General features: G+C 45.1%; 1 protein-coding gene across 1 annotated transcript in view; it reads right to left on the bottom strand.

Moving 5' to 3' along the window:
• The window catches only part of LOC116977857 (serine-rich adhesin for platelets-like), a 55,354-nt gene extending 31,036 nt beyond the window's left edge, over positions 1-24,318 (bottom strand). Inside the window, exon 1 of the mRNA XM_033028698.1 lies at positions 24,100-24,318. Within this exon, the coding sequence (XP_032884589.1) occupies positions 24,100-24,166 (67 nt within the window). The 5' untranslated portion in view covers positions 24,167-24,318. The remainder of the gene's footprint in view (positions 1-24,099) is intronic.
• Positions 24,319-24,616: the final 298 nt, after the last annotated feature.

Below are 24,616 nucleotides of genomic sequence, written 5' to 3'. Positions count from 1 at the left end.
TTTTTCCTATTCTGAATGTACAGAATAATCATAGCATTACATCAAAAGTCAGCAGGAGAAAGTTCAATTTTTGTTGGAGGCAAAACAAAAAGCCTCTGGGTGAGGTTTAATTGCACACCACTCACATCCACAAACCCAAATCTTTTATTGAAACAAATTACTATAATCCCCTCACTTGATGAGCACAGGCATTGATTTATAGTGTGGCACCATAAACCTGCTGCAATCACCGCCCAAATTTAAAAGCTCCTTCCTCCAATGGTTTTCCGTGCTTGTCTCCAAAAGGGCATTTTCGAGGAGGGAAAAACGTAGTTTCTCTTGCATTCACTTGGGTTTTAAAGATAAAAACACCTTTTGGTTTTAAAGATAAAAATACCTTTTGGTTTTAAGAAAATATACTCATGCATAATAGATAATTTGACTTTCACCACAGCACCAATTAAGGAATTAGAACTGGGCAAGTGTCCTAGCTCTCTGCAAGTCTAATTTGTTTTACCACTGATTATTTAATGATGTGCTCTTTCTGCTAGAGTGCAAGGGAAAAAAATCCAGATTTGCTGCCAATAACAAATTACTTGGACAAATGCAGGAGACTTAGTTGGATAGAATGTAAGCAAAGCATATCAAATATAAACCAATGTTGATCAGCGCAGTGTGTTAGTTTGAGAAGATGGCTCAACACCACTTTCTCGATAGTAGTTCGAAATGGGCAATAACGCTTACCTTCCATGTCAACACCATGCACACACTGTTGATGAATAATTAATGGTCTACATTATTCTACATTTAGTTCAGACTTTTCAATACAGGAGTCCACTTAACATGATATCTCTGCTGTCTGTAAAAGGGTTGGGGAAGAAGTCTTAGATTAAATTTGAAAATGGGTATTCAAAACAAAACTATATTTTTAAATCAACGGAGGTAGAAACTCAAGTTTTTTACTCTATACATGTAGGCCTTTCTTAGTGCCGTTCTTATTCATTAATCTAGGTCTACAGCACTACATGACATGTTTCAACACTTTACACACGAGAACCACAAGTAGTGCATTTGGCACCTCAAGCGTTCCCCACCACTTAATAAAATCATTGCTGATCTGCCCCAAGTCTTAACTCCTCCTTTGTGACAGTCCGCCATAACATTCAATTCTCCGATCTTTCGAAGTTTATTCTACCTCCTCTTTAGATACCTCCGTGATCTAGTCTCCACGATGCTGTGTTGTAGAAAATTCCAGAGATTCACTGCTCTGAGAAAAAAAAAATTTGCATTTCATTTTTAATTGACTGGCCTTTTTTCTTGTAACTTAGACCCTTTATCCACGACTTCTACTTCTGCAAATATTTCACCATCTATCCTGTCGTGTCCCCATAAGGATCTGGCATGTTTCAATAAGATCACACTTCATTCTTCTAAACTTCAAAGCATATAGATTTAAATTTTAGTTGCATGTTAGAGGACATCCTTCCCATCTGAGGAATTGTCCCAGTGAATTGGTTCTGGATAACTTTTAAGTAAAAGGTCCAAAACTGTATGCTATGCACCAGATTTGCCTCACTAATACTCTGAACATTTGTAACAATACTTTTCTATTTTTAAACTTCAACCCATTGCAATAAAGGATAAAAAAATCAATTTGCCTCCTTAAGGGCCTGTCCCACTTTCACGACTTAATTTTTTCTTCCTGACCATTTTTTTACTCGTGGACATTTTTAATCGGGCTGGAAAAAACGTCCCGACTTACCCGATGCCACGAGTACCTACGGCTGGCATAACAAGCCGCTACGATATATCTACGAACTCCTACGGACTCGTTACGAACATTCTGCGAGTTTGAATCAGGGGTAAACTCAGGAGAATTTGTAAATTACCTTGTGAATTTAGTTACTTGCTGCACCAGCACATCAACATTTTTGTTTCATGCAGAAGAACACGTAGATATTCTGTACTCCACTCAATAGCAAACTCTCTCCATTTGGATAACCCGCCTTTGATTTCTTCTCTTAAAACTGTGAGGGTCACAAACCTAAAATGTTGAGTTTTTATTTTCATCCCGAGGATTCACGCACGACCTGCTGAACTTTTTTTCTCCCCAGATTTCCAGCATTTGTATTTATTTTCTTTTGAATTTTTGAAATTCCATAAACGTCAAACCTGCTGTATTGGCGTTATGCTCCGAAAACCTTGGATTAAGCCTGAAATGTAGCTTGCCGACCAACATGTTTATTCTACCATTTTCTAAAGCCTACGTGAATCTAGGAAGTAAATTCTGAAGCTCCAGAAACGATTTGGAAGAGTGTTCGAAGATTAAACACTACTTTATGACCAAATTAGGCACAACAGACCAAGGTATTTACCTGTTATATACAAACCAGACTCAGGGGCGATTGGATTGTGACATAAAATAAATTAAAGGCTAGACGGTACTGAGGTGAGCCATTTAATTTAACTGAATGCGTTAACTGGAAAACATGCTTTTAAGTTCGATAGGGGCAGACCTAGGCTAACAAACATAACCTCTCAGATTGTCTCTCAGCATATGTGGTGCCGATTCACCGAATTCCTTTAAAAAGTTGGTCCTACTTAATTTTGTGGGAACAAAGACCAGTGCCCATGCAATTTCCTGGACTATCCTCATCACCCTAAGTAGATGCAGAAGAAATGTCCACAATTCACTGGTAACGTTATATTTTAATCTGATGACCTTAACTCAATGACCCTAAAAGGAATCTGTTCTTTGCAACACTGTATAAACAGATATTGTGTGTATAATGTAACTATTCAGTTGTAGAAGCAAAGTTGACATTCACTGGTGGCCTTAAAGGCCAAACATGAAGTAGAGGAATAAAGATCTACAGGACAGGCACACAAGGAATAGGATGTAATGACCTCTGCTATCGCGATCGGCCAGAATCACCGCCTCTACATTCGGGATAGCCATTCCGGACTTCGTTTCCTCGGGGACACCGAGGCCGTCGTGAGCATCCTCCCCTGGACTGGACACCCGTGCCGGTAAGCGAGGCCCCATCCTGACCGCCGTCAACAGTAGCACCATCCGCACGTAGGGCACGCAGACGCTTTCCCTCATCTTTGACTCCCGCCCATATTCCTGAACTTTTACCGTCACGGACATGGCCCAACCATTGCTGGGCGCCGATTTCCTCCGGGCCTTTTCGCTATTGGTGGACGTGCGGGGCAGGCGCCTCGTTCCAACGTTGTTCCCCAGGACCACAACCCCGCGGTGCCTCTCAGCCCGCAGCTGAGCACGGTGGCCGATGGAGATTGCCCGTATGCCTCCCTGCTCACCGAAATCCCGGTGGCTTCTCACCCCCCATTTTCGAGCGACCGCCCTTAAGCACAGGGAGGTGCACCATATTCCCACCACGGGCCCCACACTGCATGCACGGGCGCGCAGGCTCCCGCCTGACCAACTGCTGATTGCTAAAGAGGATTTCAGACAGATGGAGGACATGGGAATCATGTGGCGCTCTGATAGCCTGTAGGCATCCCCATTGCACATGGTCCCGAAAGCATCTGGGGGGTGGAGACCATGCGGGGATTATAAGCGCTTAAACGCTGTTACAACTGCGGACCGCTACCCCGCCCATCTGGAGGGCCCCACTTTTTTTCCCCCTCAAGGTGGACCTGGTACGCGGCTACCGCTAGATTCTCGTTCACCCTGACGACGTGCCTAAGACCGCCACCATCACCCCGTTTGGCCTTTTCAAGAGGCTGTGCATGCCGTTTGGATTAAAGAAGGCCGCGCAGGCTTTCCAACGGCTCATGGACATGGTGGGCCTGGGGTTAGAGTTCATTTTCATCTACCTAGACGACATTCTGGTCGCCAGCTGCTCCCAACAGGAACACTACACGCACCAACGGGCGCTGTTCCAGCGGCTCCAGGACCACAGACTGGTAATCAACCCCGCCAAGTGCCAGTTTGGCCTGCGCTCCATTTCATTCCTGGGGCATCATGTCACCTCGCAGGGCGCTGCCCCGCTGCCCACTAAAGTGGAGGCCATTCGGCAGTTCCCTCGGCCGCTCACCGTCAAGGGGCTGCAGGAGTTTGTCGGCATGGTGAACCTTTACCATTGCTTCATGCCAGCAGCTGCAGGATCATGCGCCCTCCGTTTCAGTGCCTCGCCGTTAAACCACAGGACCTCGTGTGGACTGATGAGGCTGTGGCTGCGTTCGATGGTGCGAAGGAGGCGTTGGCCAAAGCCACCATGCTGGTGCACCCGCAGGCCACTGCCTCGACTGCCCTCATAGTGGAAGCCTCTGATACGGCTGTTGGAGGGGTGCTCGAGCAGCTCATCGACGGCCGCTGGCAGCCGCTGGCCTATTTCAGCCGACATCTGAGGCCCCCGGAGCGCAGCTACAGCGCCTTCGACCTGGCTGTCTGGAATTTTCGGTATTTTCTGGAGGGCATGCCGTTCACGGCCTTTACTGACCCAAAGCCCGACATATGCCTTAGCCAAGGTGTCCCCCCTGGTCTGCGGCACCTGCCGATCGTGTCTGAATTCACCACGGACGTTCAACCTGGTTGCTGATGCTCTGTCTCGCCCTGCTCTCCCGGCTGTGATGGCCGGGGACCCCGGCGTGGATTATGCGGGGCTAGCCGAGGCTCAACGTGCAGGTGGCGTGATGGACAATTACAGGACGGCCACTTCCGGGTTGCGGTTGGCCGACGTCCCTTTCGGCTGAATAGGAGAGTCGGTCGCTTGTGATATGTCCACCGGGAGACCACGCCCAATTGTCCCCGTGGGTTTCCGACACCATCCATGGCCTGGCCCACCCTTCCATCCGGGCGACTTCTGCGCTGGTGGCGGACAAATTAGTCTGGCAGGGCCTTCTTCAGCAGGTCGCGTCTTGGGCCAGAGCCTGCATTCCCTGCCAGACGCCGAAGGTCCAGCACCGGTACAAGATTTTGTGGTTCCCTCTGGCTGTTTCCTGCACATCCACGTGGATTTGGTGGGTCCACTGCCACCATCTCACGGTGCCACGCATCCACTCACCGTCATGGATCGTTTTACGAGGTGGCCCGAGGCTATTTCGCTGACTGAAACCTCCGCCTCATCTTGTCCTCGGGCTCTCTCGGCCCATTGGATTACTCGTTTTGGGGTGCCTGCGGATATTTCCACCGACCGGGGGGGCCTGTTCACTTCTGCCTTGTGGGCGGCTCTGGAGCAGCTGTACGGGGCACAGTTGCACCACACCACCGCCTATCACCCTCAGGCCAACGGGTTAGTGGAACGTTTCCACCTGCATCTGAAATCGGTGCTGAAGGCAAGGCTCACTGGTCCGGACTGGGTCGACCAGTTGCCTTGGGTGTTGTTGGGCCTCCGTACGGCCCCTAAAGCGGACATGGTGTACGGCCTGAGCTGGTGTACGGCTCTTCGTTGCGTGTACCCGGGGATTTCCTTCCTTCGGCTCGGGGGCAGCCAGAGCCTGCCTCGACCGTTCTGGCGAGTCTTCGGGAGAAAGTGAGCGGCCTGGCTCCTGTTCCCACCCCGTCGGAACTTAAAACTGCCTATTTGTATTCCTCCGCAGGGACTCGCACCAGTCACCGCTGCAGCGGATTTATGAGAGGGTCCTTTCCGGGAGTTGCACCCCAGAGTCATGACTTTCCTGTTGGATGTTGGGGGCAAGGAGGAGATCATCTCAGTCGTTCGCCTCAAACCTGGCTGTCGATAGCCCAGTGGTGGTGGCTCAACCCCGGCGTAGGGGCCGTCCGCTGGTCGTTCTGGTGACACCTGTTGTGCCTGTTTCCCCTTCACCAGTTGTGCCCATTTCCCCAGCACCGTTACCTGGCTCTGTTTCGACAGTCCCACTTGTATCGTCCGTCCCGTCCCTCGTTTCCACTCGATCCATACCTCGGGTTCTGGGGGGGGGGGGGGGGGGTCCTGTAGCTGCACCTAGTGGTAGCTTGGGGCATCACGAACTCTCGCTATTGGCTGGCACGGTCACGTGATCGCGGGAGTGTTTTCGCCGGTTTTTGCATATCATTCATTCAAGCTCATTAGTAGCAATGTTACAACATTTTGAGATTTAAAAAATCAAGACTGTAATTTATCCCATCAGATAAGGCATAAAAAGAAGTTTAATTTGACACCTAATTCACTTTCATATCTTCAGTATTAAAAAAGTTATGGCCATTTTCATACTCGGAAATTAGCATCTTGTTCCCTATTGCTTTTTCATTGACTTAACACAAAAGCTGTGATCGAGAACAGTCAAAAGCCCATAACTGAAAGAAGTTAGTCTGGCAGGGAAAGAAATTTTCAGTTATTATAGATTGAAGCATTCTGATACAAATATGAATCAATCTTACTTAAATGACTTGAAATTAAAGCATATAATTAGTTAGTTACCTAATTGTAACTTATTACAAAATTCAATTACTAGATCTAAACATCTATCCATATCTTAAGAATAGATTAACATTTTTAAATAGCCTAAGTGTCCAAATAACATTCACACAAGAATTCACAATATAACATAATTTGTAAATCTCATTGTCATGGGTTTATAGGCCAAATGGAAGGAATTTAATGTTTAATACCTGTAAATTAATGGCCATTTAAATCAGCTTGCGAGTGGGTTTTTCTGGAACGTTATCAATTGGAATGTTGCGGTTGCGGTGGATTTAAACCGATTCGCTACTTAAAATGTGAATTAAATGCATCTTAAGAAACACTTTTATACATAAAAATAAACTAGTTTCTTTTACCTGTCCCCTACGTAAAATCCGTCCCCGTTGTCGGCGTTGACGGCTTTAGAAGCTGATTTTAAAATCACTCCAGCTAATAACTTGTCGGGCAAATTTTTTAAAAGTAAATAAATAAATAAATAAAACTGCCGTCGGAACGATTCCTCAGCCAAAACCTGCACTCCAACAAAATATAATCCAGGACCAGGAGTGAGAAAACCGCGTTTTAACCCCGCCCCCCCTCAAACGCGCCAAAATCACGCACAAGGCCAGTGGCAGAATTGCAGCGCCGCTGAAGGTAAGTTTTGTAACATACCTACTGTTAGAAGGATCTTCGTATTTTTGGCTGTTCTAAACGGCAATGTTATGAGATTTAAGCAGAAGTTCCTCTCAATCATATTTTCAAACTTCAGTGGATATACCATATACTCCCAGTCAGCCTTTGACTTCTAATCAATCAGGGTTGGTAGTGAAGTTGGACTAGTTTGCTGTGGAATGGATGCTCACATTAAGGATGAAGTCATGTCTGTCAAAGTGTTTCATTCAGTGGGTGCTGATAGCCATTTTCTTCTTGCTAGGATCACCTCCATTTCTGGCTAATAGGGTGAATCATTGGATGTTTGAACCTCGGATGGCTTTAACACTGCCAAAATATATATATATTACTCGGCCAATAGGGCCGTTGCTTTTATCCTTGAGGAGAAGGGCAATCCAAGAACACATGGTTTATGCAGTTAATTATGTTTTTATCTCCTGCTCATGGTCAAACCTCTCCTGGAGTTTTCTGGTGAAACAAAGAGACTCCGCATGGGCATAATCAAAGCAGTTGAAGACAGCCTTGATGCTGTTTGGCGGTTAATCAGGTTGTCTGTGCGATTCTGTCCACGAAAAGATTGCATTCCATGGGCCTTGAGATTTTTCAACAACAATATTTCTGCAGTAATACTCTGATGCAGTCATTCGTTTTATGAAAACTGCATCATAGTATTGCTGCAGAAATATTGTTGTTGAAAGTCTCAAGAACTGTGCAATACAAACTTAGCCAATCAATTCCACCCATGCCTCCACCAGTTTTCCACCTTTCTCCCTCTCTACTACAATCAGTCTGAAGGAAGGTCCCCACCAAAAATGTTGCCTATCCATGTCCTCCAATAATGACACCAAACCCACTGGTTTACAAACAAAAAAATCTATTGATTTTTTGTAAACCTGCATCTGCAGTTACATAGATACATACATAGATAATAATAATAATGGATGGGATTTATATAGCGCCTTTCTAATACTCAAGGCGCTTTACATTGCATTATTCATTCACTCCTCAGTCACACTCGGTGGTGGTAAGCTACTTCTGTAGCCACAGCTGCCCTGGGGCAGACTGACGGAAGCGTGGCTGCCAATCTGCGCCTACGGCCCCTCCGACCACCACCAATCACTCACACACAGGCAAAGGTGGGTGAAGTGTCTTGCCCAAGGACACAACGACAGTATGCACTCCAAGCGGGATTCGAACCGGCTACCTTCCGGTTGCCAGCCGAACACTTAGCCCATTGTGCCATCTGTCGTCCCGATACATAGACAATAGGTGCAGGAGTGGGCCATTCAATGTGATCATGGCTGATCATCCACAATCAGTACCCCGTTCCTGTCTTCTCCCCCTATCCCTGGATTCCACTAGCCCTAATAGCTCTATCCAACTCTCTTTTGAATGCATCCAGTGAATCGGCCTCCATTATCTTCTGAGGCAGAGAATTCCACAAATTCACAACTCTGTGTGAAAAAGTTTTTCCTCATCTCAGTTCTAAATGGCCTACCCCTTATTCTCAAATATGGAACTTAAACTGTTCCTTGTGTACTCTAAGAATCTTACATACTTAAATACAATTGTTACTCATTATTCTAACTGCCAAATACAGACCCAACCAGTTTAATCTCTCTTGATAAAACAATCCTCTCATCTCAGGAATTAGCCTGGCGAACTTTCTATGGGGACAAAAAAGAGGTGCAGTAGTGGACTCACCAGTACCCTGCAAAACTGTAGCAAAACTTCCCTATTTTTAAACTTGAATCCCTTTGTAATAAAGGCCAATTGGCCATTTGCCACTTGTTATACCTCCCAACTTCTTGTGATTCATACACAGGAACATCAGGATCCCTCTGTACTTCACTCATCCAGTCTCTCTCCAAGTAGATACAATTCTGCCTTTTTATTCAAGTTCAGGACCTCACACCTCCCCATATTAAATTATGTTTCCACCAACTCAACCAACTTCCTGTTGCAGAGTCACTCTATTATCATCTACTTTACACTTCAACTTATTTTTGTCTGATCCATTAACTTAGAAACTTTACATTCTCTTCAAAGATCTGGTTAAATTTAAGACTGCGCAAATCATGTACAAAGCAAGAAATAATTTATTCCAAGAAATATACAAAAACTGTTTATGGAAAGACAGGGTGGGTATAATTTGAGAGGGGAACATAATTTAATAAAACTCAATGTCAGAACAACTCTTAAAAGTATGTGCATAGCAATCTGTGGTGTGAATTTGTGGAATGGTCTGGAACAGGAGATAAAACTTAGCACAAGCATAATGCAGTTTAAAAAGATGTACAAAAACACTTGTTTAAAAGGATATTGGGATGAAGATAGGTGATTGCTAGTGGGATATTTGTTATACTCATTGTATTGGGAAGGGTGATTATAGAGTGATGGGTTGTATATATGACAAAGATACTGTATAGTATATGAGGGATTTTTATTTTATTTTTATTTTTTTATTTTTCGTATGGCTTTGTAAATATTTGATTAGTGTATATATGTAAATAATTCGGTGTACATATAGTGGCTGGTGTACATATGGTGTACATATAGCTGCTAAATTTGTATAAGATAACTAGACCAAGTGCAGACCTGTTGGGTCTGTTCTCCCAACGTGCGGTTGTGGGGGGGGGAGGCGGCATGCAGCGTCACACACACTAACTATCCCCCCCCCCCCGCACTCACGCTAATTACCCCCCTTGATATTATATTAATATTATTAATTTGCTCCTTTTAGAGGAGAGGAGGGGGGGGAAGAGGAGAGGGGGGGAAGAGGAGAGGGGGGGGGGAGAGGAGAGGGGGGGGAGAGGAGAGGGGGGGGGGAAGAGGAGAGGGGGGGGAGAGGAGAGGGGGGGGGAGAGGAGAGGAGGGTGAGAGGAGAGGGGGGAGAGAGCAGAGGGGGGGGGGAGAGGAGAGGGGGAAGAGGAGAGGGGGAGAAGAGGAGAGGGGAGAAGAGGAGAGGGGGGAAGAGGAGAGGGGGGAAGAGGAGAGGGGGAAGAGGAGGGGGGGGAAGATGAAATGGGGGGAAGAGCACAGGGGGGCAAGAGTACAGGGGGGAAGAGGAGAGGGGGGAAGAGGAGAGGGGGGAAGAGGAGAGGGGGGAAGAGGAGAGGGGGGAAGAGGAGAGGGGGAAGAGGAGAGGGGGAAGAGGAGAGGGGGAAGAGGAGAGGGGGAAGAGGAGAGGGGGAAGAGGAGAGGGGGAAGAGGAGGGGGGAAGAGGAGGGGGAAGCGGAGGGGGGAAGAGGGGAGGGGGGAAGAGGAGGGGGGGAAGAGGAGGGGGGAAGAGGAGAGGGGGGAAGAGGAGAGGGGGAAGAGGAGAGGGGGGAAGAGGAGAGGGGGAAGAGGAGAGGGGGGAGAGGAGAGGGGAGAAGAGGAGGGGGGGAAGAGGAGGGGGGGGGGGGGAAGAGGACAGGGGGGGAAGAGGACAGGGGGGGAAGAGGACAGGGGGGGGAAGAGGACAGGGGGGGGAAGAGGACAGGGGGGGGAAGAGGACAGGGGGGGGAAGAGGACAGGGGGGGGAAGAGGACAGGGGGGGAAGAGGACAGGGGGGGGAAGAGGACAGGGGGGGGAAGAGGACAGGGGGGGGGGAAGAGGAGAGGGGGGGGAAGAGGAGAGGGGGGGGGGGGGAAAGAGGAGAGGAGGGGTGAGAGAGAGAGGGTTCCTTTTTACTACAACCCAAACCCCCCAAACAACCATTTGCAGGCAGTGCTTTTTTCCCCTCAAACTAACCATATTTTCATTTTCAAACCACATTATGGGTACTCACAGCTGTGGAGACATTTGTTCAGTGTCATTCAGAGCTCTGATTGAGGCACACCACTTGCAGAGACTGATTGAGGCACACCACTTCCTGAGAGAAAAGACTTTGCCTCCATCACAGTGGGTTCACTGTGATGGATGTTTGTGTGAACTTAATTGTGTGTATGTCTGTAGGACATTGTCTTTGTTTGTATGGCTGTGGAAACAAAATTTCGTTTGAGTCTCACTGGGGCTCAAATGACAATAAATTGTATTGTATTGTATTGTATTGTTTTATAGTCCCTCCCCCTCTCTCCAGCAGGGGCAGCAGAGAGAATGGGGAATTTTGTAAAAACATTAATATCTCTGTCATTTGTCATCGACGGGAAAAATCCTCGGCACACATGCGGCGGAGGGGGGCTCTGAGCGAGGTGGCGAAAAATGACGGCCGTAGGTGGCGGCGTTCTCTCGGAAATCGCAGCACAGATGGACAAAGCGGTCAAGAACAGACTTTTAGTAATATATATATATATATATATATATATAGATTACAAGCAGTTGAATAAGGGGTGGGAATTAATAAGCTTTGGCTTCTTCCTGCTCCTTTTCGGACACATATGATTTCATTTATTTATAGATATTGTTTATGACACTTTATAAATATTCTTGTTTTGTTTTTTGTATGCTGTTTCACACTTGCTATTTATTCTGTTCGAAATAAATAATAAAATTAAAATTAAAATTAAATAAATAAATAAGTATAAATGGCAAACAATTGAGGGCCAAAGTTTAATTCCTGGGATGCTTCACTTGTTACCCCGTTATAACCAAAGATGAAATATTTATTCCAGTTTTATTTTCTATACGACAACCCATTTTCAATCCATGAAGTCTTTCTTGGCCTTGCCTGCTGCTTCCATGGTACTAATTTTACATTAGAGTGAGCCGAAGAGCACAAGATGTTCACTTCCATTCACCAAGACTATCAAAATGCTTGACTGCAAAAGCCATCCCACACCTGCCCACAAGAAGCCAAACACACAAAAGGACACAAAGTGCAGGAGTAACTTAGCAGGTCAGGCAGCATCCCTGGAGAGTATGGATACATGATGTTTCCGGTCAGGACACTTCTTCAGCCTGACTTTGGGGTGGGGTGCAGAGAAGGAAAGGCAAGACAAAGCGACGCAGGTAAAGCCATACCAACAGCCTGGTTCTTCGAGCTGCCCTTCTCCTGCCCATAGTCCCTCACTCTGGGTAGCAAATGCAACAAAGTATCAACATTTCCTGGGTTATGAACGCAAAGCAGAATTCAGCTCCACTGTTACTGCAATGTCATCAGATTCCTATCTGTGGTGCCCTCCATAATGTTTGGGACAAAGACCCATCATTTATTTATTTGCCTCAGTACTCCACAATTTGAGATTTGTAATAGAAAGAAATTCATATGTGGTTAAAGTGCACATTGTCAGATTTTATTAAAGGGTATTTTTATACATTTTGGTTTCACCATGTAGAAATTACAGCTGTGTTTATACATAGTCCCCCCATTTCAGGGCACCATAATGTTTGGGACTTTTGGCTTCACAGGTGTTTGTAATTGCTCAAGTGTGTTTAATTGCCTCCTTAATGCAGGTATAAGAGAGCTCTCAGCACCTAGTCCTTCCATCACCTTTGGAAACTTTTATTGCTGTTTATCAACATGAAGACCAAAGTTGTGCCAATGAAAGTCAAAGAAGCCATTATGAGACTGAGAAACATGAATACAACTGTTAGAGACATCAGCCACACCTTAGGCTTACCAAAATCAACTGTTTGGAACATCATTAAGAAGAAAGAGCATTGGTGAGCTTACTAATCGCAAAGGGACTGGCAGGCCAAGGAAGACCTCCCCAGTTGATGACAGAAGAATTCTCTCTATAATAATGAAAAATCCCCAAACACCTGTCCGGCAGATCAGAAACACTCTTCAGGAGTCGGGTGTGGATTTGTCAATGACCACTGTCCACAGAAGACTTCATGAACAGAAATACAGAGGCTACACTGCAAGATGCAAATCACTGGTACGCTGCAAAAATAGGATGGCCAGGTTACAGTTAGTCAAGAAGTACTTGAAAAAGCAACCACAGTTCTGGAAAAAGGTCTTGTGTACAGATGAGACGAAGATTCTGGGTTTCAACAACTAAGTTACAGAGATAGGTTGAATAAGTTAGGTCTTTATTCTCTGGAGCGCAGAAGGTTAAGGGGGGGACTTGATAGAGGTCTTTAAAATGATGAGAGGGATAGACAGAGTTGATGTGATCAAGCTTTTCCCTTTGAGAATAGGGAAGATTCAAACTAGAGGACATGACTTCAGAATTAAGGGACAGAAGTTTAGGGGTAACATGAGGGGGAACTTCTTTACTCAGAGAGTGGTAGCGGTGTGGAATGAGCTTCCAGTGGAAGTGGTGGCGGCAGGTTCGTTGGTATCATTTAAGAATAAATTGGATAGGCATATGGATGAGAAGGGAATGGAGGGTTATGGTATGAGTGCAGGCAGGTGGGACTAAGGGGAAAAAAAAAAAATTTGTTCAGCGCGGACTTGTAGGGCCGAGATGGCCTGTTTCCGTGCTGTAATTGTTATATGGTTATATGGTTATATTAACTTATATCAGACGAAGATTAACTGCAACAACCAGGTTCAGGAATAGTTACTTCCCCTCAGCCATCAGGCTGTTAAACCTGGCTCGGACAAAACTCTGATTATTACCAACCACTTTCTGTTATTTGCACTATCAGTTTATTTATTCATGTGTGTATATATTTATATCATGGTATATGGACACATTTATCTGTTTTGTAGTAAATGCCTACTATTTTCTGTGTGCTTAAGCAAAGCAAGAATTTCATTGTCCTATACAGGGACACATGACAATAAACTCACTTGAACTTGAATATCAGAGTGATGGCAAGAGCAAAGTATGGAGGAGAGAAGGAACTGCCCAAGATCCAAAGCATACCACCTCATCTGTGAAACACGGTGGTGGGGGTGTTATGGCCTCAGCATGTATGGCTGCTGATGGTATTGGCTCACTTATCTACATTGATGATACAACTGCTGATGGTTGTAGCACAATGAATTCTGAAGTGTATAGACACATCCTATCTGCTCAAGTTCAAACAAATGCCTCAAAACTCATTAGTCTGCAGTTCATTCTACAGCAAGATAATGATCCCAAACATTGCTGCAACAAAGGAGTTTTTCAAAGCGAAAAAATGGTAAATTCTTGAGTGGCCAAGTCAATCACCCGATCTGAACCCAATTGAGCATGCCCTTTATAATCTGAAGTGAAAACTGAAGGGGACTGGCTCCCAAAGCAAGCATAAGCGAAAGATAGCTGCAGTACAGGCCTGGCAGAGCATCACCAGCACATTTACCAGCTCATTTATTAATTTTTAAAAATGAATAATGAAACTAAATGTGGGATCAACGTGACTGAAATAGCTTGTTAATCGGTTGAAGAAATAATAATGGTGGGTAGTAGGTGCTTTCTTTGCCAGCCAATGAACAAATAAAATAAATGTGACAGGGCTCACACATGAATAATATGTGAGGTACCGGTGACAGCAAGTAAAGAGGCAAAATTCTGATTCATTTTGGTTGGTGACTTTAATGAATATTACAATGCTGGCTGCCCATGTTTCTCCCTTTGATAAGTTCAGGTTTGTTATGTATATACACGTGGCCTAATCCACCGACTTGAAGCAGTCTCGTAACCGTTTCACTGACGAGCACTTCAGCCTCCGTCTATGGGCATAGTCAGAGAAAAGTGAAGGCAAGGCGCAGAACAAAATGTGTTCTTGATGATGGTTAGTAACGGTCAAGAGTGCTGGATCCTCTGGTGTTGACGGTAACTTGGCAGATACCTCTTCAAAAATAAGTGCTGGAGTAACTCTGTGCCCCGCTGAGTTACTCCAGCTTTTTGTGTCTACCAAAGGAAGGATGTAAACTGCAGTCAGGATAGTAGAGAATCCCTTTGAAGGTGGAAGAGTCAGCATTTGACTGCCATATATTCCAGGTCAGGGAAGCAACATTGAGACAAAATAATCCTCTGTGCTTCAGTTACATGGAAAATCATCATAAATTATGCCATAAGAGAAGCCTGATGGTCACAGCTATTTTTTTTTTAATTTCTGCTTATACCCAAGGAATTTTAAGTGTTATTTTTTTTAGTTTATCTACACCTTATGTTTTTCTCTCTCCCAAGTCTCAGCCATGCATGAACAAACAACTTGGGACACAACTAAAGTAAATTACCAATTTCTAATCATTAGGTCAGGTCGGGGGGAGTTCCCCCGCCACGGGGACCATGTAATCCCGTGCTACCTGCTCCATGGTCGGATAGTCGGTGACCAAACCGTCTCCCCCACCTAGTTTTCTAGGTGAGGAGGGGGCTGTGGACCCCCAACAGGACCAAAAACAAGACCTGTCAAAGGGCGTATAAGCTTCTAGCGAGCCAACGGCCATCCACACTTCAGTAGAAGTTGCGATCACTGTCGTACATAGCATTGTAAGGAGTGAAGAAAAACATGAACTGTAATTCTTCCCTCTCTTTGCTTCTCAAAAGAGTTGTTAATCATTATTCCATCAATAGCAACAATTTAAACTATTACAATTTTAATTGTTTGACTGACCAGAAAAAGATCTTCAGATCTTTTTGGAGTCCATTTGCTTTACCTTTATAAACACCAATAATCACTGCATTTAAATTTTAATAGCAGCGATTCTGCAAAGAGCTTGTGGTACAGTGTGGTTTCTTGACAATGTAGAAACAAGGAACTGAAGATGTTGATTTACAAAAAAGACAAAGTGCTGGAGTAACTTGGCAGGTCAGGCACCATTCTTCATGCAGGCTGGAGAACATGGATAGGTTTCTTGAAAAGCTTCTGAACTTTGTGAAGAGGTGTCATTTTTTTCCACTACCATCACTGATTTTGCTTTTGATCACGTGCTCAAGATCTTTTCCAGCAAGTGAGTCAGACCGACTTGGGGTTAATAAATAGACAGAAACTAACAACCTCACAGGTTTCATGAGCACACCCACAGCATTGATCTAACCCCCAACCATTTATGGATCTTGCAGGCAGCCTATGGCACTTTTGGTGAGGGCATATGGGAGAATCACTCTCCCGTAGTATGTTTAAGGACCATTAATTAGGCGAATCACTCGATGAAGTACTAAAACTGGGTCTAGCATGTTCCAACCATTTATCCCAAAAAAACAATTGGTTCCGCTTTGAATAATTAAATTGCTGCCAATCTACTGGTTGTCTATTGAAATGCTTCTCTGGAAATTGAATTAGCCAGATGTATAGGGTGATTTCACGAAAGGTCACTGGATCATAGATCCTCACCCACGTGGACGCAAAATTTAACTGGGGTACAAACGTCACTTCCAGTACATGTTATTGATGCTGGAAACGCGCACTTTCAAACCTGTTAAAAACCGCGAAAACGGTCCGTTTTTGAGCTGTAAATAACTGTGCCAGTCGGGGTGACCGCGAGGCAGTTATCTTACTTTAGAGTCCAGAAGATAAAGAAAAACGAAGGTAAAGACAAGAGGGAGCTGAAGGGGCAACAACAGCGGAAGTGGTTAGCAAACATTGGCCGTGCAGATATAAAGATAGAAAATATCGGGAATTATCGCGTTTGCTCACTGCATTTCATCAAAAGTAAGGCATTATGTTTTATCTTTATTAATTTGTTATATAAAAAGTTATAAAAGTGAAAAATCCATCATTAAAATCGCAAAATCTTCCACTGTTCTCAGGTGGGTTTTAACATGCAAAAAGAAAATGCTTCTGAAGCTACATTTACCATTTAAATAATCGTAAACCATAAATGCGTTTTGAAATGAATTTTACTCAGATGCAAGCTAAGGAATGGGATAATTGTCAGCTGTTAATTGGATAATAATAATAAAATGTCCTGATTGTCTTGCTTTGTGCTGCGTATGATTCCAACCAGCAGAGGGTTCTGGCCCTGCCCATCCCGCAATTCCCATCGACTAAGTTTAACCAGGAGTCCTTGATGCCACACTCAATCAAAATGCTGCCTGTTGTCAAGAGCAGTCACACACTTCTGGAGTTCAGCTTTTTGTCCATATTTGGACCAAGGCTGTAACAAGACAAGGAGTGATTTTGCAGGACCCAAACTGAGCTACTTTGCGAAGTAAATGCCGCTTGAGAGCAGCATCAATTATCCATGTTATATATAGAGGTACTTGCAACCCAGACTACTTTTGCAAACTCCTGTCTTATATTGAAAGCAACCTCGCTCCAGTTCAGCACTTGCCTTCTGGTTTTGCTTGCTCTCCTCCATAATATTAAAACTTACAAACTTATGGTCACCATTTCACCAAATGTTCTTCCACTAACACTGCCTGCTGCCCAAATTAGATCTTGTATTAATCTCTAGAGTAGTTTTATGTTCATCCTGGATCATAAAACTTTCTCGGACACACTTTAAAATTCCACTAGTCTTTTCACATCAAAGCACTCCCAGCTAATACTAGCAAAGTTGAGCAACCAACTATGATTACCCAATTATTTTTATGCTTCTCAATGCTTTGCCTGCATATCAATTCCTTTATCTCCTGCTGCCTTCGGCTCAACCCAACCAAGTCGACCAAGATGCCCATCCAAGCTAGTCCCAGGTTTGGCCCATATATCTCCAAATCTTTCCTATCCATTAGGATCCTTCAAACCGACCACCTCTGTTTTGTTTCAAACGTCCACCCATAACATGGCCGTCCAAAGGGGGGGGGATGCGTGTGGTGCGACCGCACCCCCCTTTTTTCCCCCTTAAGAAAAAATCACCAAAATAAAAAAATCGGAAAAATTAAAAATCAGTGTTTCCACTTTGGAAACGGCCAGTTCTCCGTTCTCCCGTCGCCGGTTCCACGCCACCCCCGCTGGGCTCATGCCACCCCCGCTGGGCCCACGCCACGCCCGCTGGGCCCACGCCACTCTCGCTGACCCCCGCTGGGACCATGCCACTCCCGCTGACCCCCGCTGGGCCCACGCCACCCCTGCTGGGCCCACGCCACCCCCGCTGGGCCCACACCACCCCGCTAGGCCCACGTCACCCCCGCTGGGTCCACACCACCCCCGCTGACCCCCGGTGGGTCCACGCCACCCCCGCTGGGTCCACGCCACCCCCGCTGGGACCACGCCACCCCCGCTGGGACCACGCCACCCCCGCTGGGACCACGCCACCCCCGCTGGGACCACGCCACCCCCGCTGGGACCACGCCACCCCTGCTGGGACCACGCCACCCCTGGTGACCCCCGCTAGGTCCACGCCACCCCCGCTGGGCCCACGCCGCCCCCACTGACCCCCGTTGGGCCCGCGCCACCTTCATCTTCGCCCCCCGCCAGAAAGAGGGGGGGATGTGAGAGGGGGGGAGGGGGAGAGAGAGAGAGGAAGGGAGGGAGAGAGAGGAAGGGAGGGAGAGAGGGAAAGGGGGATTATCTTTAGTGAGATTGCAAAATTAAGTTATGTTTTAGAGCTATTATATTTTCTCCTCCATATGAATAATATTAAACAATATCAAATAATATCAAACAATTGGAACGGCTTTCTTTTCCTTGATAACAATACTGAAAAATGTGAATTCCATAGTTTGTGACATAAATACACATTTTAATGGGATCATTATATACAGATGTAACATTTCCATTTTGAGATCGGGGGGAGAGGGTTGGGGGCAAATATGCATCAAGCCGATAGCCTAATCGTTGAAGAGTTAAAAGATAGCCTAATCGATAAAGAGCTGAGAAGAGGAATCAGAGCTGCCAAGGAAATGTACTCTGAGAAGTTGAGGAGCAAGTTCTCAGCTAGTGACTCTTCTTCAGTTTAGAAGGGCATGCAAGAAATCACCAGCTATAAGAGGAAAGCCCCCCCCCGCTCTTTGGACAATCATCAGCTGACGAACGACCTGAATGAGTTTTACTGCAGGTTTGAAAATCAGAAACGTAACCCTGGTACCCCTTCCCCAACAAACACAGCCAGACCCCAGTCTACAAAGAATGAACCCTGCACCCTCTCCTTACCATTCACCACTTCACACCTACTTAAGGCAAGACTCCAGTATGAAAAGAGTGGACCCTTTCCCACCCCAACCAACACTTCACACCCACTCACAGCCTGACCTCCATCTGCAAAGACTGGGCCCTTCTACACCCACCCCACTCCAATCACCACTTCACATCCAATTACTCATTTTTAATTTTTTATTTAATTAGAAGTACAATCATATGGCACCAAAGTGCCTAATATATATTTTCATAATACATTTTATGTACAACTTCTTTTTTTTTTGTTACATTGAAAAAAGATTAGAATAAGAAAAAGAAGTTAGATAGTAAAGGATAGAAAGGTGTGAAATATATAGTGTGTGAAGAAAGAAAACGAGAAAATGAAGAAAGTTGAGAAAGAGAAAATAGAAAAAAAGAAATGAAATAAAAAAAGGAGATCATTATTTATAATCTTGACCTAACCTCGTCCAGTCCTGAAACAGTTATATTTTACAATTGTGTTGCATCATATGATTCCAAAAAAACGACAAATGGAGACCAACTCGTTATGAATTGGTCTGATTTATCATTTTTAACCAGCCCCTGCAAAGATATACTATCCCTGCCTGCTTCAAAGTCTCCATTATTGTCCCTGTACCCCAAAAGGTAAGGATTACTGGTCTTAATGACTACAGGCTTGTCACACTGACCTCTGTAGTCATGAAGACCGTTGAAAGGCTTGTGCTGGCCAAGCTGAAAAATATCACAATCCCTCTGCTGGACCCTCTACATTTTGCATAGATTTGTGGATGACGCAGTCAATCTGGGCCTGCACTTCATCCTCCAGCACCTAGACCGCAGGGGACCTAGGCGAGGATTTTGTTTTATTAATTTTAGCTCTGCATTCAACACCATTGTGCCAGAGCTACTACGCTCCAAACTTTCTGAGTTGACTGTGCCTGAACCCCTCTGTCGGTGGATCACCAGCTTTCTGACAGACAGGAAGCAGCATGTGAGGCGGGAAAGCATATCTCGGACCCGCAAACGCTCAGCATAGGAGCACCGCAAGATGCGTACTCTCCCCTCTCCTCTACTCTCGCCACACCAATGACTGCACCTCCACATACACCTCTGTCAAGCTTCTCAGGTTTGCGGATGACACAACCCTGATTGGACTGATCCAGGATGGGGATCTCTGTACCCTTTTCAGTTTGACATCTTTCCTATAACATGGTGCCCAGAACTGAACACAATATTCTAAATGCGGTCTCACCAACATCTTATACAACTGCAACATGACCTCCCAACTTCTATACTCAATACTCTGAGTGATGAAGGCCAAAGTGCCAAAATACTTTTTGACCACCTGATATACCTGCGACACAACCTTCAAGGAACCATGCAGCCATCAACCATTCCTCTGCCCACCTGGCTAATTGATCCACATCCTGCTGCAATCTTTCACAACCATCTTCACTATCTGCAAAACCACTCACTTCTGTATCATCAGCAAACTTGCTAATCTTGCCCTGTTCTGTGACGTGGGTCAGGCTGAGTATAGAAGTTGGGAGGTCATGTTGCAGTTGCATAAGAAGTTGGTGAGGCCGCATTCAGAGTATTGTGTTCAGTTCTGGGCACCATGTTATAGGAAAGATGTCATCAAACTGGAAAGGGTACAGTGAAGATTTACGAGGATGTTGCCAGGACTAGAGGGCCAGAGCTATAGGGAGAGGTTGAGTAGGCTGGGACTCTATTTCATGGAGCACAGGAGGATGAGGGATGATCTAATAGAGGTGTATAAAATCATGATTTGAATAGCTATGGTTGAGTCTTTTGCCCAGAGTAAGTGAATTGAGTAGCAGAGGACATAAGTTTAAGGTGAAGGGCAAAAGATTTAATAGGAATCTGTGGGGTATGTTTTTCACACAAAGGGTGGTAGGTGTATGGAACAAGCTGCCAGAGAAGGTAGTTGAGTCAGGGACTATCGCAACATTTAAGAAACAGTTAGACAGGTACATGGATAGGACAGGTTCGGAGGGATATGGATCAAACGTGGGCAGGTGGGACTAGTGCAGATGGGACATGCTGGGCCTATGACTCTATCTTTCCCTCTCAAACCCATTCTCCTGCCTTCTCCCCATTCCCTCTGACACCCGTATCAATCAAGAATCTATCAATCTCCTCCTGAAAAATGTCCATTGACTTGACCTCCACAGCTGTCTGTGGCAATGAATTCCACAGTTCACCACCCTCTGACTTAAGAAATTCCTGCTCATCTCCTTCCAAAGGAATGTCTTTTAATTCTGAGGCTGTGGCCACTGGTCCTAGACTCTCCCACTAGTGGAAACATCCACTCCAAATCCACTCCATCCAGGTTTTTACCAGGCTGGGACAGACGGCAACAGCTTCACACCATGTCCCAAAGCTCGTGTCCTGTCCTGCATCACCCAAGGCAGCAGAGACATTATAGGAGAGGGCAAGCACCGTAACAAAGTAGCTCACGATGGTTTGGGTAACATTCAGAAATGTCTATGCATGTCACATCATGAATATTACTGAAGAACGGTCTTGACCCGAAATATAATCTATACCTTTTCTCCAGAGATGCTGCCTGACTCACTGAGTTACTCCAGCACTCTGTGACGTCACCTATCCATGTTCTCCACAGATGCTGCCTGACCCGCTGAGTTACTCCAGCACTCTGTGAAACGTCGCCTATTGATCTTTTCCGCAGATGCTGCCTGGCCCGCTGAGTTACTCCAGCAATTTGTGACTATTTTCCCTTCACCCATCTGCCCAAGCCCACTCTCCCCCCTCCTTTCCTATGTTCCTTTCCACCCATAAACCTCTCTCTGCCTTTACATTTCACTCCTCTTTCAAATCTGCTCTACTTATCTACATGCATTTTTCTTCTTCACTTTTTAGTCATAGAATGATGCAGTGTGGAAACAGGCCCTTCAGCCCAACGTGCCCACACCGACCGACATGTCCCATCTAAACTAGTCCCACTCACACGCGTTTGGCCCATATCCATCTAAATCTGTCCTATCCAAGTACGTGTCCAAATGTCTCTTAAACATTACGATAGTCCCAGCCTTAACTACCTCCTCTGGCAGCTCGTTACATACACCCAGCAACCTTTTGTGTGAAAAAGCTACCTCTCAGATTCCTGTTAATTTCTGAAATATTGGTCATAAATTTGGTGCAGAAATGCTCCAAAATATGGCTCAGAATGCATCAGAGAGCATCTAAAACCACTGAGCTTCCAGGGCCCTGGACCCCGGCATCGAGGGACTTCACGCTTCGCGCTCGTGATTTGCGCAGCGTACACATTATGTTTTTTGTAATCCTGTCATGCCACCCCCCTTTTTGAAAAGCTTCGTACGTGCCTGCATAAAACTGTTTTTTTTTCTACATTTAGTCTCTGGAACATAGCAGCTCAGTCTGAAGAAGGGTTTCGGCCCGAAACGTTGCCCATTTCCTTCCCTCCATAGATGCTGCTGCACCCGCTGAGTTTCTCCAGCATTGTCTTCCTTTGATTTTCCAGCATCTGCAGTTCCATCTTAAACACATCAGCTCAGTTGATGGATTCTCTCTTTCAGATCTAATGTTGTGGGCCCTAATTCAGAGTTAAAGTTTCAGGCCAAAGCCCCCTAGTCATGACCCTATTTCTATTACCACAGATGCTGACCGACCTTCTGAGTGTTTTACCACAAGACACAGGAGCAGAATTAGGCCATTAGGCCCATCGAGTTTGCTCCGCCATTTGATTGTGGACAATCAATTTTCCCCTCTCAACCCCTGGCAGTGCATTCCAGCACCTTCTGCTCTCTGTATAAAGTTACTCAGCATATCACCTTTAAACTTTTGCTCCTCTCACCTTAAAGCTATGCCCTCTAGTCTTTGACATTTCCACCCTGGGAAAACGTGCTAACCAACCATTTTCATCATAAGATCATATGACACAGGAACATAATTTGACCATTCAGCCCATTGAGTCTGCTCTACGGTTGATCTATATTTCACTCTTAACCCCATTCTCCTGCCAACTCCCCATAACCTTTGACGCCCTTACTAATCACGAACATGTCAATCACCGCTTTAAAATATTTAACAATTTCTGCTTTTAATTCAGATATCCAGTATCTTTGATTTTTAGCTGTGGAACATTAACGCCGATTACGCAATAGGAGATATTTGCTACATTTATCTAACTAGACTGCAACAATGTTTGCTGTAATAACGATAGCGCTATTACTAAAGCAACAGATCGGCTGCGAAACTCCTCCTAAATGTCCCGGGAACGCAGAGTTATATTTCTGTCTTTCCATCTTGGGTTCAAGTCTTTTTTCATTGTCATCTCAGTATTTTGATTGAGGAAGTAGAAATCAATTAGGCGAATAGACTTGATTCATGAGCAAAGGCCCGCGCAACATATAAAACACCCCAACTTGGGAGTTTTGTACCGGAGGAATCCTTAAAAGTGTCGGGTATTGCAGACTGGAACTGTGGAGTAAATAGGCCCAGTGATCAGGACACTACCCCTTGCACACAAAAAAATAGGTGAAGTTTACATGTGCAATACAAGTTGACATCCCACAATTCACGATGGGAATCACTGCTTATTTGTTCAGTTCAGTTCAGCCACTGAAATGTCGCAACCACTTCAATTCACAATCAATAAAATAAACGTAATTCACGATGGGAAGAACTGCTTATTTATTGAGTTCAGCCCAGCTACTGAAATGTCGCAACCACTTCAATTCACAATCAATAAAATAAACGCAATTCGCGAAATAGTCGTTTTTTTAAGCGTCCCGTGTTAAAAAAACCCAATGAGAAAGATTTCCGCCGGTCGTCCTAAATGCCCGCACGGCTCAATCTGAACCCTTGCAAAAGACAAGGATTTCACAAAAAATGATCAGTGTTGCAGTTAAAGCTTCGCTCAAGATGCGAGGGAACAATTTAACTGCTCCAACTGTAACTGACAAATAAAAAGCCTCCGCTGTAATTCACAAGCTCTGCCAGAGTGGAAAATCCATTTCATAGAAAGTTGCAGCAGGAACTATATGGTACTTACAAAGGAAAAACTAAAGGGTGATTCGCATTACTCTCTTGAGCCCAAGCAGACTGAACGGCAGTATGCAAAAACAAACTGAAATCGACATCTGATTAACATTCAAAGGTTAAGAAAAATACACCAATTTACACCGTCAATAGTCGATTGACAACCTTGCTATAAACAAATCTACCAATAAACAATAGCGACTGGTCCTACCCAGAGAAGTAAAGAACACTGCAACAAAAAGGCACAAGCAAATCTTCCAGCGCTCCACGGTCTCCATTCTCACTACTGTTGTTGAAAGCTCGAACTGAAATCCGCGACGATAGCTATAAATAACCCGTGAATGAGTCACACTGAGGGAGAAAAAGAACGCGCTAGTCTGCCTCAGCCTCAACAGCGCCACGTGTTTCCACTGTGGGACTGAAATCAACACGCTCGAACCAGACAGACAGAGAGAGACCAAACCCGCCCCTCAACCAGTCGATTGGTCAAAAACGGGATCCGGATTTGAGCTAGTTGAAAACTCATGAAATGAGCCCAGTGCCGGAATTAAATGTGTGATTGAGAGCTATTATATTTTGTAAGATTGCATTGTGTCCCAGAAGAATTGTTGTGCACTTTAAAGTTATTTTTAAAGAATTGCCCTTGATTTAAATGTCCTTGAAAAGCTGGACCGCAGATGAAGAAACTCCGACGAGAGGGTTGAGATGGGAGCTCCAGGATTTAGTCC

Source organism: Amblyraja radiata, chromosome 10 (assembly GCF_010909765.2).
Source record: "Amblyraja radiata isolate CabotCenter1 chromosome 10, sAmbRad1.1.pri, whole genome shotgun sequence".
Lineage (NCBI taxonomy): Eukaryota > Metazoa > Chordata > Chondrichthyes > Rajiformes > Rajidae > Amblyraja > Amblyraja radiata.
The sequence above is the reverse complement of the archived record's forward strand: the minus strand, read 5'-3'. Positions and strand labels throughout refer to the sequence as shown.